The 18,164-nt window shown below is 37.7% G+C and overlaps 1 protein-coding gene across 5 annotated transcripts in view; it reads left to right on the top strand.

The window, feature by feature from the left end:
* ATRX (ATRX chromatin remodeler) overlaps positions 1–18,164 on the top strand; it is a 294,269-nt gene that overhangs the window by 164,445 nt on the left and 111,660 nt on the right. For 4 of the 5 annotated variants that reach the window (XM_032840596.1, XM_032840595.1, XM_032840594.1 and 1 more), the window contains 4 exons: positions 5,896–6,037; positions 7,105–7,214; positions 14,238–14,384; positions 14,544–14,721. In XM_032840596.1, the coding sequence (XP_032696487.1) occupies positions 5,896–6,037; positions 7,105–7,214; positions 14,238–14,384; positions 14,544–14,721 (577 nt within the window). The remainder of the gene's footprint in view (positions 1–5,895; positions 6,038–7,104; positions 7,215–14,237; positions 14,385–14,543; positions 14,722–18,164) is intronic. The other variant, XM_032840597.1, reaches the window with a different exon arrangement.

The following is an 18,164-nucleotide window of genomic DNA, read 5'->3' as shown; positions in this document are numbered from 1 at the left end:
GGTTTAGGCTTTCTTTGCTGTTCTTTCTCCAGCTTCTTTAGGTGTAGGGTTAGTTAGGTTGTGTATTTGAGACCTTTTTTCTTGAGAAAGGCTTGTGTTGCTATATATTTTCCTCTCAGGACTGCCTTTGCTGTGTCCCATTGATTTTGAACAGTTGTATTTTCGTTATCATTTGCTTCCATGGATTTTTCAATATTCTTCTTTAATTTCCTGGTTGACCCATTCATTCTTTAGTAGGATGCTCTTAAGCCTCCAGGTATTTGGGTTCTTTTCAAATTTCCTCTTTTGATTGAGTTCTAGCTTCATAGCATCGTGGCCTGAAAATATGCAGGGAATGATCCCAGTCTTTTGGTACAGGTTGAGACCTCATTTATGACCCAGGATGTGATCTATTCTGGAGAACGTTCCATGTGCACTGGAGAAGAATGTGTATTCTGTTGCTTTGGGATGGAATGTTCTGAATAGATCTGTGATGTCCATCTGGTCCTGTGTCATTTAAGACCTTTTTTTCCTTGTTGAGCTTTGCTTGGATGATCTGTCCATTTCAGTGAGGGGCGTGTTAAAGTCCCCTTCTATTGTATCATTGTTGGTGTGTTTCTTTGATTTTGTTATTAATCGGTTTATATAGTTGGCTGCTCCCATGTTAGGGCATAGATATTTAAAATTGTTAGATCTTCTTGTTGTACAGACCCTTTGAATATGATATAGTGTCCTTCCTCATCTCTTATTATAGTCTTTGGCTTAAAATCTAATTGATGTGATAGAAGGATTGCCACCCCAGCTTTCTTCTGATGTCCATTAGCATAGTAAATTGTTTTCTAACCTGTCGCTTTAAATCTGGAGGTGTCTTTTGGTCTTACATGAGTTTCTTTTAGACAGCATATTGATGGGTTTTGTGTTTTTATCCATTCTGATACCCTGTGTCTTTTGATTGGGGCATTTAGCCCATTTACATTCAGGGCAACTATTGAAAGATGGGAATTTAGTGCCATTGTATTGGCCTGTAAGGTGACTGTTACTTTATATTGCCTCTGTTCCTTTCTGATCTACTACTTTTAGGGTCTCTCTTTGCTTAGAGGACCCCTTTCAATATTTCCTGTAGAGCTGTTTTGGTGTTTGCAAATTCTTTCAGTTTTTGTTTGTCCTGGAAGCTTTTTATCTCTCCTTCTATTTTCAGTGATAGCCTAGCTGGATATAGTATTCTTGGCTGCATGTTTTTCTCATTTAGTGCTCTGAATATATCATGCCAGTTCTTTCTGGCCTTCCAGGTCTCTGTGGATAAGTATGCTGCCGATCTAGTATTTTTACCATTGTATGTTACAGACTTTTTGTCCCAGGCTGCTTTCAGGATTTTCTCTTTGTCACTAAGGCTGGTATGGTTTACTATTAGATGATGGGGTATGGACCTATTCTTACTGATTTTGAGGGGGTTTCTCTGCACCTCCTGGATTTTGATGCTCGTTCCCTTTGCCATATTGGCTTAATTCTCTACAATAATTCTCTCCAATATACCTTCTGTTTCCTTCTCTCGTTCTTCTTCTTCCAGAATCCCAATTATTCTGATATTGTTTCGTCTTATGGTATCACTTATCTCTCGAATTCTCCCCTTGTGGTCCAGTAGTTATTTGTCTCTCTAGTGCTCAGCTTCTTTATTCTTCATCATTTGGTCTTCTATATCACTAATTTGTTTTTCTGCCTCATTTATCCTAGCGGTAAGAGCCTCCATTTTTTATTGCACCTCATTAATAGCTTTTTTTATTTCAACTTGTTAGATTTTAGTTCTTTTATTTCTCCAGAAAGGCCTTTATTTCTCCAGACAGGGTTCCTCTAATATCTTTCTTGCCTTTTTCAAGCCCACCTAGCACCTTGCAAATTGTCATTCTGAACTCTAGATCTGATGTATTACCAATGTGTGTATTGATTGGGTCCCTAGCCCTCGGTACTGCCTCTTGTTCTTTTTTTTGTGTTGAGTTTTTCCCCCTTGTCATTTTATCCAGATAAGAATGTAAGAATGAGAGAATAAATTGCTGAAAGGGTGGGAAAGACCCCAGAAAAATGTGTGTTAACCAAATCAGAAGAGACCCCAAATCGTGGGGAGAAGAAAGGGGGTAAAAAGAAGTCCAAAAAAATTTAAAGAAAATTAAAGAAGAAAGATACATAATAATTAGATTGGTGAATAGAACAGAGATACCCACTTGATTTTGGGTATATTTCGGTCTCTTAGCAGAAACTACCTCACAAAATTTTAAAGAAAGAAAAACTTCAACACACACACACAATAAGGGTAAACATGATGAAGGGATGGAATATGACTCTGAAGAAAATTTTAAAAAATTCTAAAAAAGGAGTTGATAAGGTAAGTTGGTTGGGAAAAGAAAGAAAAAGAAAGTGGAGAGATATTGGTCGGGCTGAAGACTATAACAAACCCTGTGCTAGATTTAGGGTATATTTTGATCTATTAGAAGAAGTTGTATCCCAAAATTTTTTAGAAGCAAAACCCTATGTGTATGTAAAAGATAAAGTTAGATACAATGACAGATAAAATATGACTATAATTATAAAGGTTCAAAAAGATTTTTTTAGAAAGGTATTGTTAAGATAAACTAGTTAAAAAGCATTAAAAGAGGAACGAGTAAAAGTTAAAAAAAGAATAAGAAAAATTTTTTAATTTAATTAAGTTTTCAAGAGTACACAGTCATGGGGAGAAAGCCATGAATTCCATTCTTTGCTTTCCCCTCCTCTGGAATTCCGCTGTTCTCCTTCATCAGTGAGTTTGGTCTTGGGTGTATTTCTTGCTGATCTTCTGGGGTAGGGGTATGTGTAATGATTCTAAAGTGTCTTTGCCCGAGGCGGAATTGCACCGCCCTTGCCAGGGGCCAGGCTAAGTAATCTGCTTTGGTTAGCTGTCTGGAGCTTTTGTTTCCTGAATGATTTCTGATTTCCATAGAGCTCTGGTGGAAGGGAATGAAAATGGTGGCCTCCCAATCTCTGGCCCAGAGGAGCCGAGAGCTTGGGGCTCCACTCCTCAGTGTGCCCTCAGAGAAAAGATCTCAATCACTCCTGTTTCCCTGGTGTCCGGCCACACTCTGAGCTCACCTGGTCTGTGATCGAGTATTTCTGTCTTTGGCACACAGCCCTGTTTGGAATCTCCAATCCCAGCAGATCCTTGCCACTCTTCTGGTGGGGTCTCCCTGGATCTGCCACTTGTGGGGTCCTTGCTCAAAGCGCAGTGTCCTGACTGTGCCATGGATCACAGTTTAAGGTAACCCCGAGCTGAGAGCTCACTCTTCTGCTCCATCTTTGTAGCCGGCTTCCCCGCTCTAATACCTGCAAGCTCTGCTACCTTCAGATACCTCTGATCCTTCTGTGACCCTGTGGGACCTGAGACAATGCTGTCCCCATGAGGGCCCCACCCTCGCTTAGCCTCTGGAGTGATGTTCCTTGGTGGAGCAGACTTCTAAAAGTTCTGATTTTGTGCTCCATTGCCAGGAGCTGGCCCCTCCCACCATGGTCTATCTTCTGGTGCTTCGAATTTACTTCTCTGCAGGTCCTATCTTTCAGAAAGTGGTCGATTTTCTATTTCTAGAATTGCTGCTTTTCTTCTCTTCAATCTACTGTTGGATTTGTAGGTGTTCAGAATGGTTTGATATTAGAAGAAGTTGTATCTCAAAATTTTTTAGAAGAAAACACCCTGTGTGTCTCTAAGAAATAAAGTTGGTTAAAACGAAGGATAAAATATGACTATGATAATGAAGGTTCAAAAAGATTTTTTTAAAGAAAACTTGTTAAGGTAGACTCGTTAAAAAATGTTAAAAGAGGAAGGAATAAAACATATTCGCATAAGAAAAAAATTAAAATAAAAATTTAACTTTGGAAGACTAAAGAATCTTGGGGAGAAAGCCATGAATTCCATGCTTTGCTTTTCCCTCCTCTGGAATTCCGCTGTTCTCCTTGATCAGTGAGATTGGTCTCCGTTGGATGTTCTTTCTGATCTCCTGGGGGAGGGGCCTGTTGTAGTGATTCTCAAGTGTCTTTGCCAGAGGAGGAATTGCACCGCCCTTGCCAGGGACTAAGCTAAGTCATCTCAGGTTCGCTCTTGGGAGCTTTTTTTCTCTGAACACTTCCTGTATAGCTCTGGAGGACAGGAATGAAAATGGCAGCCTCCCAGTCTCTGGCTGGAAGAAACCAAAAGCTCAGTGCCCCACTCCTCAGTGCGCCCTTGGAGGAAAGCACTCAGTCACTCCCATCTCCCTGGTCTCTGGGCATGCTTCAATGTCACCTGGCCTGTGACCAGGCATTTCTCTCTCTGCCACACAGCCCCGTTTGTAGTCTCCAAATCCACCAGATTCCTGCTGCTGTGGTCTTCCAGGGGGTGCTCACTCATCTCCTCCGTCTCTGTAGCCAGCCGGCTTCCCTGCTCTAATACCTGCGAGCTCTGCTACATGCAGACACCCCCGATCCTTCTGTGACCCCACGGGACCTGAGACCACGCTGTCCTCACGAGGGCCCCACCCCCGCTTACCCTCTGGAGCAATGTCCCTTAGTGGAGCAGACTTTTAAAAGTTCTGATTTTGTGTTCTCTTGCTCTGCTAGCTTGCCGGGAACCGGCCTCTCCCCCCGCAGTGTATCTTTCCGTCTTTTCGGATTCATTTCTTCACACGTTCTACCTTCCAGAAAGTGGTCGATTTTCTGTTCCTAGAATTGCTGCTTTTCTCTTTGATCTCCTGTTGGATTTGTAGGTGTTCGGAATGGTTTAATAACTATCTAACTGAACTCCTGTGACCTGATGTCGTCCCAGCCTGCTCTGGGTACATTGTTACAGTTCTAAATAAGAAAGGAAATACTGGGTAAATTGTATTCCTTAAAGATCATAATGTCTGTATTTTTAAAATCATGAATCTTATAAAAAAACAAAATAATGGGTCTTTATTGGTTTTCATGGAATCATAAAGTTGTTAAGACAAGCACTGCCTTTGTTAAAGCAGTATTGTGTAGTGCTTAAGAGCAAGGACTCTAATATCTGATCCTCTGGGTATCATAGTGTTGTAATACTTCATAGTTGTATGACTTTGTGTAAGTTATTTAACTTCTGTGTCCTTCACTTCTTATTTGTAAAATGGGAATATTTGTACCTACCTTATACAGTTCTTGGGTGTATTGTGTAATGGATAGATATTGGGATAAGACAGCAAAAAAATGTATACACATAATGTATTCACATCTATTTGTTTCTTCTTATATAAGAAACCTGAGATTATTGTTTCCCTTTTACAGTTAGAGGATATTTTATATTTTTGTAACTTTTTTTTGAGCCTGTGGTTCTCAAACCAGTGTTTCTAAAAGTTTTTCCCTTTCACAACATATTTACATTGTTTTGCAGTGGGAATTGTTTGGCATTTTGGGTCAAACACTTCTTGTTTAGGACTTTTACGTTACTGAACATCTGTATTTACTTTCCTCTCTGCCTGTATTAAATACCACTCCTGACCAGTCATTGTGACAACCTTAAGTGCCCTTGCACATTTTCATGTGTCTTCTGGGAAGATAAAACCATCTTTGTTTGGGACCCATGTGTCTGTTAAAAATTGTAAGGTGGTACTATAGTTTATTTTAGAGTACTGGTTTTCCCACAACTGTACCTATCGTGTGTGTGAGAACTGATGAGTTAAATTACTGATATTTCCACAGTGGTTCAAAGTCTTATATAGGTATTAATTTTGGAAATCATGTATTAACCTGTGCTCTGTCCTGATCTTACTTGAACCAAAATAGTGGATGTGTGGTGCATAAATAGATATGTCTATATTTTGGAAAATTTCCCTTAATAACACTAATACTCCACCATTGCTTGAAAGATTTCTGTGAGTTAGCTAACTATAATTCCCTTTCTTATAGGTGATAGAAATTGAAGATGCTTCACCCACCAAGTGTCCAATAACAACCAAGTTGGTTTTAGATGAAGATGAAGAAACCAAAGAACCTTTAGTGCAGGTTCATAGAAATATGGTTATCAAATTGAAACCACATCAAGTAGATGGTAAGAAACAATTTTATGATGAAAACATTTTTTTTAAGTAGGCTCCCCCCAGTGCATGGAGCTCAATGTGGGGCTTGAACTCATAACCCTGAGATCAAGACCAAAGCCTAAATCAAGAGTCAGATACTTAACCAACTGAGCCAGGTGCCCCATGATTAAAGCATTTTTAATTAAGTCTTACCAGTATTTGGTGTCTCCTGTGTGCCTCACATTCTGGTAAGCACTAGAGGCACATTGGTGAGCAAAACAGTCGTGAACTCAGTCCCCTGTAGAGCTCATAAATCAATGAGGAGAAACAATTGAATGATTGCAAAGAAAATGAGTGTTGTAGAGTCAAAATAAGTGCCACATACAAATGGGTACATATTGCAAGTGGATTTCATATAGTTTGCTATGGTTGGGTAGGGGCAGCTGCAGGGTAGGGAGAGATACCACCATTAGCTAAAAGACTTTTTAAGGAAATTCTGTTTCAACATTTTTTTCAGGTATGTTTGTTAATATTCTGACATTGGTATTTTGAAAGATACCAAATTATCCCTGTTCTCTGTTTTGTTAAAGTGGAATCAGTAAGTGAGTTTTGAGTGTGTAAGCGAAGGACTTCATAAGGGAAGTTCTACAGTTCTGCTCCTTGAGTAGTGAGCCCCATTTCTTCTTTAGTCTTTACTAGTGAATGAAAGGAGAAATGATAAATTATCTCCTGGGTAGTTTTCCTAATCAATAAACCTGAAATAATATTTGATAGGAATCTATAAATTAGATAAAATTTTAGATAACATTTGTATATTAGATTATTCATATGTTTTTTTCAGTTTTTCCCAGGAAATGAAGGTTTGCTGTGATAGAATAGACAAATGAAGGAAAATTGCCCTGTTGTATGCTTCAGTTTACTATCTTTCTTTTTTTCCTAATTAACCTTAGTGAGGGTGGGGGATTTCATATATACTTAAGAGATTCTTTATCTCATTTTAAGATTCTGTTTCTTAAAAGTTTTTGTTACGTTTTTGATATGTGTGTGAAGGAAGATTTTTAACTTGGATCTTTAAACTCAGTGAAGCTATCATTTTTAGGTGTTCAATTTATGTGGGATTGCTGCTGTGAATCTGTAAAAAAAACAAAGAAATCTCCAGGTTCAGGATGCATTCTAGCACACTGCATGGGCCTTGGTAAGACTTTACAGGTAAGAACATGAAGGTGTTCTGTTCTTGTGCATCCATGAATTCAGGATTATATGTTGGATTATATTCTCTGTCCCAGGCAAAGTTATAGGGTCTGGAGATACAGCAGCCAGTATACAGGAATAACAAGAGCCCTCCCTCAGGAAGCTTATATTGTAGTGCAGTTGAGAGATTTTAATCAAATAAGAAATATGTACGTTCAGCTAGTAAGTGTTCAAAGAAAATAGAGAGGGAATGCAACTTCAAGGAGGTGCTGTATGAGCGGAGATCCTAATGAAGTGAAGGATTGGGGTTACAAGGCATTGCCAGTAAAAACTGCAAAGATTCTGAGGTGGAAATGAACTTCCTTTTTTTTTTAGTAGTCTGTGATCCTATAGTAATGAGAATATAAACTATTTTTCACTACTAAAATACTGAATTTCTGATTGGCAGGATTTGTGGCAGAGATGACACTAGTAAATATTCATGTTTATATATTTTTGAATATATATGTAATATTAAGCCATGAGATAATAATTACAGATTTAGTCAGTCAGAACACTTTATTTTTTTTAATTTTTTAACCATTTTAACCAATTGTTTTTGCTTTTAAGCTTCTTTTTTTGTTCCAAGATTTTATTGAAATTCAAGTTACTTAATATTAATTGTTGTATTATTGTAGTATTGGTTTCAGGAGTAGAATTTAGTAACTCACCACTTACATATAACACCCAGTGCTCATCACAAATGCCCTCCTTAATGCCCATCACCCATTTAGCCCATCCTCCCAGCCCACCCCACCTCCCTTCCAACAACCTTCTACAGTTAAGTCTCGTATGGTTTGCCTCCCTCTCAGTATTTTTTTAAATATTTTATTTATTTCTTTGAGAGAGCACAAGCCACGGGGAAAGGCAGAAGGAGAAGTAGGCTCCCTGCTCAGCAGGGAGCCCGATGTGGGGCTCGATCCCAGGACCTTGGGATCATGACCTGAACCAAAGGCAGGCACTTAACCATCTGAGCCAGCCAGGCACCCCAGCCTCCCTCTCAGTTTTTACCCTATTTTTTTTTTCTTTCCCTTTAACTATATTCACCTATTTTGTTTCCTAAATTCCACATATGAGTGAAGTCATTCGGTGTTTGTCTTTCTCTGACTGGCTTATTTCACTCTAGTTCCATCCATGTCCTTGCTAGTGGCAATGTGTCATTTTTTTAAAAGATTTTATTTATTTATTTGACAGAGAGAGAGAGAGAGATCACAAGTAGGCAGAGAGGCAGGCAGAAAGAGAGGGGGAAGCAGGCTCCCTGCTGAGCAGAGAGCCCAATGTGGGGCTTGATCCCAGGACTTTGAGATTGTGACCTGGCCTGAAGGCAGAGGCTCAACCCACTGAGCCACCCAGCTGCCCTGTGTTATTCTTTTTGATGGTAGAGTAATATTCCATTGTATAGATATACCATATCTTAACTATCCATTCTTAGGTCAATGGACATTTGGGTTCTTTCCATAATTTGGCTATTGTTGATAGTGTTGCTGTTTTGTTATCCATTGGATAAATACCTAGTAGTACAATTGTTAGGTTGTAGGGTAGTTCTATTTTTAACTTTTTGAGGAACCTCCATACTGTTTTCCAGAGTGGCTGCACCAGTTTGCATTCCCACCAACAGTGTAAGAGCATTCCCCTTTCTCCACATCCTTGCCAACATCTGTTGTTTTCTCAATTGTTAATTTTTGCAATTCTGACCTGTGTAAGGTCGTATCTCATTGTGGTTTTGATTTGTATTTCTCTGATAATGAGTGATGAGCATTTTTTCATGCCTTCTTTGGAGAAATCTCTGTTCATGTCTTCTGACTACTTCTTAACTGGAGTATTTATTTTTTGGGTATTCAGTTTGATAAGTTCTTTGTACAGATATTGGATGCGAGACCTTTATCTGATAGGTCATTTGCAAGAATCTTCTCCCATTTGGTAGGTTGCCTTTTAGTTTTGTTGTTTCCTTTGTTGTGCGGAAGCTTTTTATCTTGATGGAGTCACAGTAGTTCATTTTTGCTTTTGTTTTCCTTATCTCTGTAGAAATGTCTAGTAAGAAGTTGCTATGGCTGAGGTCAAAGATATTGCAGCCTGTTTTCTCCTCTAAGAATGTGATGGTTTTCTGTTTCACATTGAGATCTTTCATCCACTTGGAATTTATTTTTGTGTGTGGTGGAAATAAGTAGTCCAGTTTCATTCTTTGCCTGTTGCTGTCCATTTTTCCCAGCACCATTTGTTGAAGAGACTGTCTTATTTCCATTGGATATTCCTTCCTGCTTTGTCAGTTGACCATATATTGTGGTTCCATTTCTGGGTTCTCTATTCTGTTTCATTGCTTTATGTATCTGTTTTCAGGCAAGTACCATACTGTCTTGGTGATTATAGCTTTGTAATACAGCCTGAGATCTGAAATCATGATGCCTCCAGCTTTGCTTTTCTTTTTCAAGATTGCTTTGGCTGTTTGGGGTGTTTTGTGGTTCCATACAAATTTTAGGATTGTTTGTTCTACCTCTGTGAAAAATACTAATGGTATTTTGATAGGGATTGCGTTAAATGTGTAGATTGCTTTCAGTGGTATAGACATTTCAACAATATTTGTTCTTCCTATCCATGAGAATTTTCCATTTCTTTGTGTCCTCTTCAGTGTCTTTGATAAATGTTCTGTAGTTTTCAGAGTATAAATCTTTTACCTCTTTGGTTAGGCTATTCTTAGTTATCTTATGTTTTTTGGTGCAATCATAAATTGGATCAATTCCTTGGTTACTCTTTTTGCTGTTTAATTGTTGGTGTGTAGACATGGAGCAGAGTTCTGTAAATTGCTTTTATATCCTGACTTTGCTGAGTTTGTGTGTCAGTTCTATCAGTGTTTTGTTGGAGTCTTTCAGGTTTTCTACAGATTATCATGTTGTCTGCAAAGACTGAATGTTTTCCTTCTTCCTTGCTGATTTGGATACCTTTTATTTCTTTTTGTGCTGAGACTAGACTTCCAGTTCTATGTTGAACAATAGTGGTGAGAGTGGACATCCCTGTTATGTTCCTAGCCTTAGGGGAAAACTCTTCATTTTTTCCTCATTGAGGATGATATTAGCTGTGAGTCTTTCATATATGGCCTTTATGATGTTGAGGTAGCTTGCAATCTATCCCTTCTTTCTTGAGGATTTTTATTAAGAAAGGATGCTGTATTTTGTCATGCCTTTTCTGCATCTTTTGCGAGGATCATATGGTTCTTATGCTTTCTTTTATTAATGCGGCATATCACGTTGATTGATTTGTAGGTGTTGAACCACCCCTGCATTGGCTTTTAAGTTTTTAATTCCATTCAGTTAATGTACAGTATTATATTAGTTTCAGGTATACAGTATAGTTATTCACTAATTCCATACATCACTCAGTGCTCGTTATGACAAGTGCACCCCTTTGTCCCCAATATCTATCTATTCCATCCCCTTACCACCCTCCCCTCTGGTAACCATTAGTTTGTTCTAAGTAAGGGTCTTTTTAATTTGTCCCTCTCTCTTTTTTTCCCTTTGTTCATTTATTTTTTTCTTAAATTTCACATATGAGTGAAATCCTGTGGTGTTTTTGTTACTCTGACTGACTTATTACAGTTAGCATTTTGCTTTCTAGCTCCGCCCATGTTGTAGCAAATTGGAAGATTTTGATATTATTTACAGCTAAATCGTATCCCAGTGTGTGTATATGTGTGTGTGTATGTGTGTGTCTCACATCCTTATGCATCTATGAATGGATACCTGGGCAGCTTCCATAATTTGGATGCTGTAAATTATGCTTTTTTTAAACATAGTATGTTTAAAAAACATGTATGCCTCTGAATGAATTATTGTTTCTCTACTCTTTGGGTAATACCCAGTAGTGTGATTGCTGGATTATAGGGCAGTTCTATTTTTAACTTTTCGAGAAGTCTCCATTCTCTTTTCCACTGTGGCTGTACCAGTTTGTTTTCCCACCAGCAGTGTAAGATGATTCCTTTTTTTTCCACATCCTTGTCAACGCTTCTTTTTCTTTCTTTTTACTTCGTAGTCTAGCTAGGGGTTTATATATTTAATTGATATTTTTCAAGGAACCAGCTCCTTGTTTCATTGAGCTTCTCTATTTTTTTATTTTCTGAATCCTTTATTTCTGCTGTGATTTTTATTATCTCCTTCCTTCTGCTGGTTTTAGGTTTTGTTTATTGCTTTTTTCCTAGCTTCTTTAGGTATAAGATTGGGTTGTTTATTTCAGATATTTTTTGCCTCTTAAGGTAGCTAGTATTGGTGTAACTTTCCTTTTTTTTGCTCCATCTCAGAAGTTTTTGGTCATTGTGTTTTCATTTTCATTTGTTTCCATGTAGTTTTCTACATGTTTTTTTTTCACTTTGTAATTTCTGCTTTAAAAGCTGCTGGTAGCCTTATGGGTTGTTCATTTTATGTTAGTTTCTTCTTTTGTCTTACTGCTTTAAAAAATTTTTTTCACTATATTTTGCTGATTTAATTATAGTATGTCTTGGTATGCTTTTGTTGGGAGTTCTCTGTGCTTCCTGGAACTGGATATCTGCTTCCTTCCCCAAGTAAGGGACGTTTTCAACTATTATTTTTTGCAAATAAATTTTCTGCCCTCTTTCCTCTGTCATCTTCCTTTGGGATTCCTGTAATACAAATCTTGTTATGTTTGATGGAGTCACTTATTTCCCTGTCACTTCTCATTTTGCATAATATTTTTTCTCTTTTGTTTAGCCTGATTACTTTCCATTACTCTCTGTCTTCCAGGTCATTAATTCATTTCTGTGCTTCTTCCAGCACAGAAATTTTAGTCCATCTAACCTGTTTTTCATTTCACTTACTGATGCCCCCCTTTTTAGATTTTATTTATTTATTTGAGAGTGAGCAGGATAGATAGCATGAGTGGGTATGGGGAGGGAAGGGGGAAGGAGAAGCTGGCTCCTCACTGAGCAAGGAGCCTGATATAGGGCTCCATCCCAGGACCCCAGGATCATGACTTGAGCTAAAGGCAGATGCGTTTAACTAACTGATCCACCAAGGCACCCCTCATTTCATTTATTAAGTCTTTTATCTCTGCTATGTTATTTCTTATCCCTCTGTTAGGTGTGTCACTCATGTCTTCCTCTCTTTTCACAAGTCCAGTAAGTATCGTTATGATCATTCCTTTAAATTATTTATCAGGTATATTACTTATATCTGTTTTGTTTAGATATGTGTCTGTGGCCTTGTTGTATTCTTTCATTTGGGTTAAATTTCTCTATCTTTCCATTTTGTCTAAACCTCTGTGTTTCTCTGTGTTAGAAAAGTGAGCTTGGTTTCCTGTTCTTTAGAATAATGGCCTTATGAAGAAAAGGTTTTGTAGTGCCATGACGTATAGTGTCCCCTGATCCCTAGGGTCTGGTGTTTGTGGGAGTGTCTCCAATGGATGCTCTGTGTACTTTGTTTTGTCCTGGCCGCTTTATCCTTCACAGAAGCCTTCTGTAGAGGCTCTCTTTGCCTGTTGTGGGCAGTGTGATTCCTTGCTTGAATGTGGCATCTTTTAACTAGGTGTGCTCCGGTCTGCTTCTGAAATGAAAAGTGTTATAACTGCTACTGAGTTGAGATCCTGAAAACTTCCAGGTCGGGAGATATGGTGTGAGCAGGGATTTGGGCAGGTCTTCTGGGGAAGAGGGCCTTCTGCCCTGGGACTAAGGGAAGCATGACCCAGAGGGGTGCTTTTGCTCAAATGATGGCAGTTGGGGCTTAGTATAAACAAGGTAGATAACAAGTGTCAGTGCTTTTCTGCTTCCCACAGGTGCCCTTGTGCTTATGCTGAGGGGAGGGGTGGAAAGAAGATATTGACTGGTTTCTTTGTTCCTGGAGGGGTTTCTTTGTGAATGCTCTTTCCCTGGGATGTGGTCTGAGATGAGCAAAAACCCTCCCTACTGTGTACCCCCAGGTGCCCTTCATTTCACTGTTTCCATGCTATATGTCCATGCACTGTTTGCCTTCTCTCCAAGAGCAGCACAGTATCCTTCAGGCTGTATCTCGGCCAGGCCTGCTGACCTTTAAAACTCTGGACTTTAAGCTCCACTGGTTGCAAGAACTCACCAAATTCTGCCCCCTCACTTTCCAAGCCAGTTGCTTTTGGGATTCATTTTTCCTGTGTGCTACCCTGTGTGGTAAACTGTCTTTTGTCCTTCTCCATGACTGCATCTCCCTGCCCACCACGGTGGCCTTGATCCATTTCTGTCCCAAACCACATGGCTGTACTTTCTACCTTCTTTGATGTGGCCTCTTCTCTACCTTCACTTATGGAGTTTGTTCTCCCAGTCTTTAGGTTAATTTCTGGGATATTTATGATGATTTGATAGTTATTGTATTTGTAGGATGAGGTGAGCCTAGGGTCCTCATATTCCACCTCCATCTTCACAAGATATCAGTTCAGAACAATCTAAAATGAAAAAAAAATACTGTATAACACCACTCTTCTAAATTGGCAATGGCAGTTTCTGAAGTTTGTAGGGACGGACATTGTGCAGAGACTAGGGACTTAGTTTTGGTGTGGTTATTTCTTTTATTGTTATTATTGATCACAGGATCATGAAGCTTTAGAGTTAGAAGAACTTTATACATCATGTAATCAAGCTCCATCTTTTTTTTAAGATTTATTTATTTATTTGACAAAGAGACAATAAGAGAGGGAATACAAGCAGGGGAAGTGGGAGAGGGAAAAAGTAGGGTTCCTGCAGAGCAGGTGGCTTGATGCAGGCTCGGTTCTAGGACCCTGGGATCATGACCTGAGCCAAAGATAGACGCTTAACAACTGAGCCACCCAGGCGCCCCAAACTCTGTCTTTTTTATATCTCTGTCTATATTATATCTCTTTCCCCATACTTTGCCTGGTTTGGAAATTATGACCGTTGGTTGGTTGCTTTATTGTTTGAAGGTAAAAGAAAACAAAACTAGTAAATTGTACGATTGTTTTAACTTTTTTCAGATATTTTAGTTGATGATGATAACTTAATTTGTTTTCTTGTAGGTGGTAAGTTTTCTTCATACAGTTCTTTTGTGCGACAAATTGGATTTCAGCACAGCTTTGGTGGTTTGTCCTCTTAATACTGCTTTGAATTGGATGAATGAATTTGAGAAGTGGCAGGAAGGATTAAAAGATGATGAGAAGCTTGAGGTATTATAATTTAAATATTTTCTTTTATTAAAATAACTGCATGAAATTCATTTGTAAAAGAAAAAGATTAATTACCATTTATGCATATTTCCATGGGAATATGCAGTATTCCTACATTCCTAATAGCTACCTTTAAAAATCTTTATTTTCCCACAAAAGGTCTCTGAATTAGCAACTGTGAAACGTCCTCAGGAGAGAAGCTACATGCTGCAGAGGTGGCAAGAAGATGGTGGTGTTATGATCATAGGCTATGAGATGTACAGAAATCTTGCTCAAGGAAGGAATGTGAAGAGTAGGAAACTTAAGGAAATCTTTAACAAAGCTTTGGTTGATCCAGGTAATATATTAACAGGCACTGAGATAAATAAGCAAGTTGAATAAAAAATATGCAGATGTTCTGTTTAACAACTACTAAGTATCTGGTTTTTGTTTCATTTGTCCTGTTTTTTTTCCTTCTTTCTGTTTCTTAGTATAATTTTATTAAGGTGAAAGCACTCTTAATGTTGCCAGTTTTTCAGTCAAGAAGTGTTTAGGGTTTTTAGGGGAGATTTTGTAAACAAATAAAAATGCATCTGGTGCCTAAGTCACAATTGCAGTTTCTTCCAGCTGTCTGAATATTAGATGGTAACAAGACCTCTCTCTTCATACTCTGAAAACAGTTAAATTTCTTTCCCAACTTTATGTCATTAGAAGAGTTGCTGCTGTTTTTTTTCCCTGTTATTTTAAAGTGTCATCACTATGGAAAGTTAATATTTACAATACTGTCTAGCCTTATGACAGTAATTCTCATAATACAAGATCCAAATATTTCTTATTTGGCATCTGGAAAAGCAGCAAATTGTATTATTCACAAAACTAATTAATTTTTAATTATTTGTACCTTTTTTCTTTTTAAACTATTATGTTACTTTGAGATACTTTGAGGCTTTAGATGTGTGTTAAAGTCTAATTTTCGGGGCGCCTGGGTTAAAGCCTCTGCCTTCGGCTCAGGTCATGATCTCAGGGTCCTGGGATCAAGCCCCGCATCGGGCTCTCAGCAGGGAGCCTCCTCTCCCCCGCCCCCCACCTCCCGCCTGCCTCTCTGCCTACTTGTGATCTCTGTCTGTCAAATAAATAAATAAATAAATAAATAAATAAATCTTTTTAAAATAAGTCTAATTTTCACTGTCAAAAATGTCAGTGTTCTTTAGAATCCATCAGTTTGCTTCTTTTTTATTAAATTTTACTGTTTTCAGGTTTATTCAGGTGTAATTTACAGAGTTGTAAAATATTTAAAGTGTACAATATATGATTTTGATAAATGAATATATTTTGGAAGTGTTACTGAGAGAATGAAAAGGAAAGAAGCCTCAGCTGCCCACATTAAAGAATTATAGGATAGCAAAATGAAAGAAAGGCAGAGCAGCATTTTATTAACATGTACTCCAAGGGAAAGATTGGCCGCTCAAGAGAGACAAAGGCGAAAGTCCTGGGTGTGGGTATATATCAGTTTCTTCTTTTGGGTGGGTTCCAAGATTATAACATTTGAGTGACAGGACTAGATTATTTAATAATTAACCAACAATCCATGTCCTTTCCGAGGGTAAATTGGAAATGCCTTAATGGGGTAGGAAACCATAAGATTATTTCTATTCTAGAGACATAAGGACAAGTGACTGCTTTCTGCACAAGTGCAACAAACACAACAAACTTAACTCTAACTCTGTCGGGATGTTGTAACTGCAAACTTACTGCTAGGTGGGTGGAATAGGGTGGTGCCTGGGTGGTCCTCAGTTGGGGCTCTCCATTGGGATGTCTAAGGTCCATCCTCCTGTTCCTTAGGCTTAGCTTCCTGCCAAACAGAAGGATTCATCCTTTTGAGTTACATATCCATGACCTCACATATTTACTATCCCAATTTTTTTTTTTTTGGTGAAAACATTTAAGTTTTATTCTTTTAGCAAATTTTAGTTTTATAGTAGTGTTACCAGCTATACTTACCATGTTATAAATTAGATTCTCAGATCTTATTCATTTTATAACTGAATATATGTACTGTTTTGCCTTTTTTATAATGATTTAATTAACATTTAATATTTAATTAACAAAGTAACATTGCCATTGTAAATCTAAGGCTCAGTAAGTTTGTTAAGTATTTGTCTGAAAGTTCTATGGTGGTTTTATCATCAGAGAACTTTAAGCTAGTAAATAGTATTAAAACAGATTTTTAAGAAGGTTGCTCTAGATAGGTAAAACAACAGTTTCAGATGCTTAACACTGTAATTTGTTCATGAGAAAATAAATTTTTAAAAAATTCAAGCTTGACATGAAGAATGACATTTGTTACTTTCATGCAAATCATTTAGTGACATTTTAAAATGTTTTAGTTTGGAATAATTTTTTGTAGAAAATCTGAAATGATAGTAGAAAAAAAAAGCTCCCATATTTAATGCACCCAGATTTCCCACTGTTAACATTTTACATTGCCAGGTGGATTTGTCCAGACTAAGAAATTGATACATTGTTGGCATATGTTAACTAAACTCCAAACTGTATTTGAATTTCATCATTTTTCATGTCCACATTCTGTTCCAGGATCTGATTTAGGGTATATCACATTGCATTTACTTATCATGTCTCCACAGTCTTGTCTGGTCTATGACAACTTCTCATTCTTTATTTTTCATTATCTTGTCAGTCTTGAGTGTTGTGCAAGTATTCTGTAGAATGTTCACTAGTGTGTTTGTTGTTTTTCTTGTAATTAGACTGGGGTTATACATTTTTGAAAAAATTTACCGGAGGTGAAATACCTTTCTCATCACTTCATATCCAGGGTACATTAGACCTACATGACATTACTGGATTTATAATTTTCACTTATCTCTACTCTGTTCTTTGGAAATCGGTCACGTAGTCTAGCTTACCCACGTTGGGGGAAGGCAGAAATTAAGCTCTGTCTCCCTTAGTGGCCATTATCTGCACATAAAATTCAAAATTTTTCTTTAAGAAAGATTTGTCCTTTCTACTTGTTTATATAATCAATCATTGATTTATAACAGTATAGACTATTATTAGTTTATATGTTAGATTATAAACTAATGCTATGTTATTTATTTTGTTGTTCAAATTGTTCCAGTTTGGCCATTGGGAGCTCTTTCAGGTTTGTAGATTGGTTCCTGTATCCCTTTGATGTGTCATACTTTTTGTTGTTGTTTTAAGCACTTCATTACTTTCTGGTACTATAAAGTACTGCAGGCTTATGTTATATTTTCTCTGCCTCCTGCCCCAGAATTAACCATTTCAGTAATGTGCCATGGTGCCTTTTATTGAAAAATGGTTTGTTGCTACTGGAGTATCATTGCTTCTAGGTCCTTTCAGCAGACAAAAGCTAGGTGATTATTGTACCAGTCTACATCTACACATGAATCTATCCCTTTGTGTGTGAGCACATAGAGATAAACTTGATTTCATAATGGTGTTGTCTAATCCAGTATCATAGTGTTCATTTTCACCTTCTTTGTTAATCTGTTATTACTTTTCCAACTGTGAGAATCCCGGCTCCAGCTATCCGCCATCCATTTATTTATTTGTCCAGATTCATTATACATGCAAAGTAATTTCAGAATTGTTAACCTGTACCTCTGTAAGAAACAAGTTTACCAACCATAGTACAGTGTTTACATGATTGTTTTTGTCTATAGCTTTGTAATTTATTTATTTTTAAATTTTATTTATTTGTTAGAGAAACAGAGAGAATAAGCAGGGGGAGGGGCAGAGTGAATAACAGGCTTCCTGCTGAGC

The sequence above is a fragment of the Lontra canadensis genome, unplaced genomic scaffold, assembly GCF_010015895.1.
Source record: "Lontra canadensis isolate GAN:19392208 unplaced genomic scaffold, GSC_riverotter_1.0 scaffold114, whole genome shotgun sequence".
In the NCBI taxonomy this organism is placed as follows: domain Eukaryota; kingdom Metazoa; phylum Chordata; class Mammalia; order Carnivora; family Mustelidae; genus Lontra; species Lontra canadensis.
Note: the sequence above shows the minus strand (reverse complement) of the source record. Positions and strands in the feature narration are given on the sequence as shown.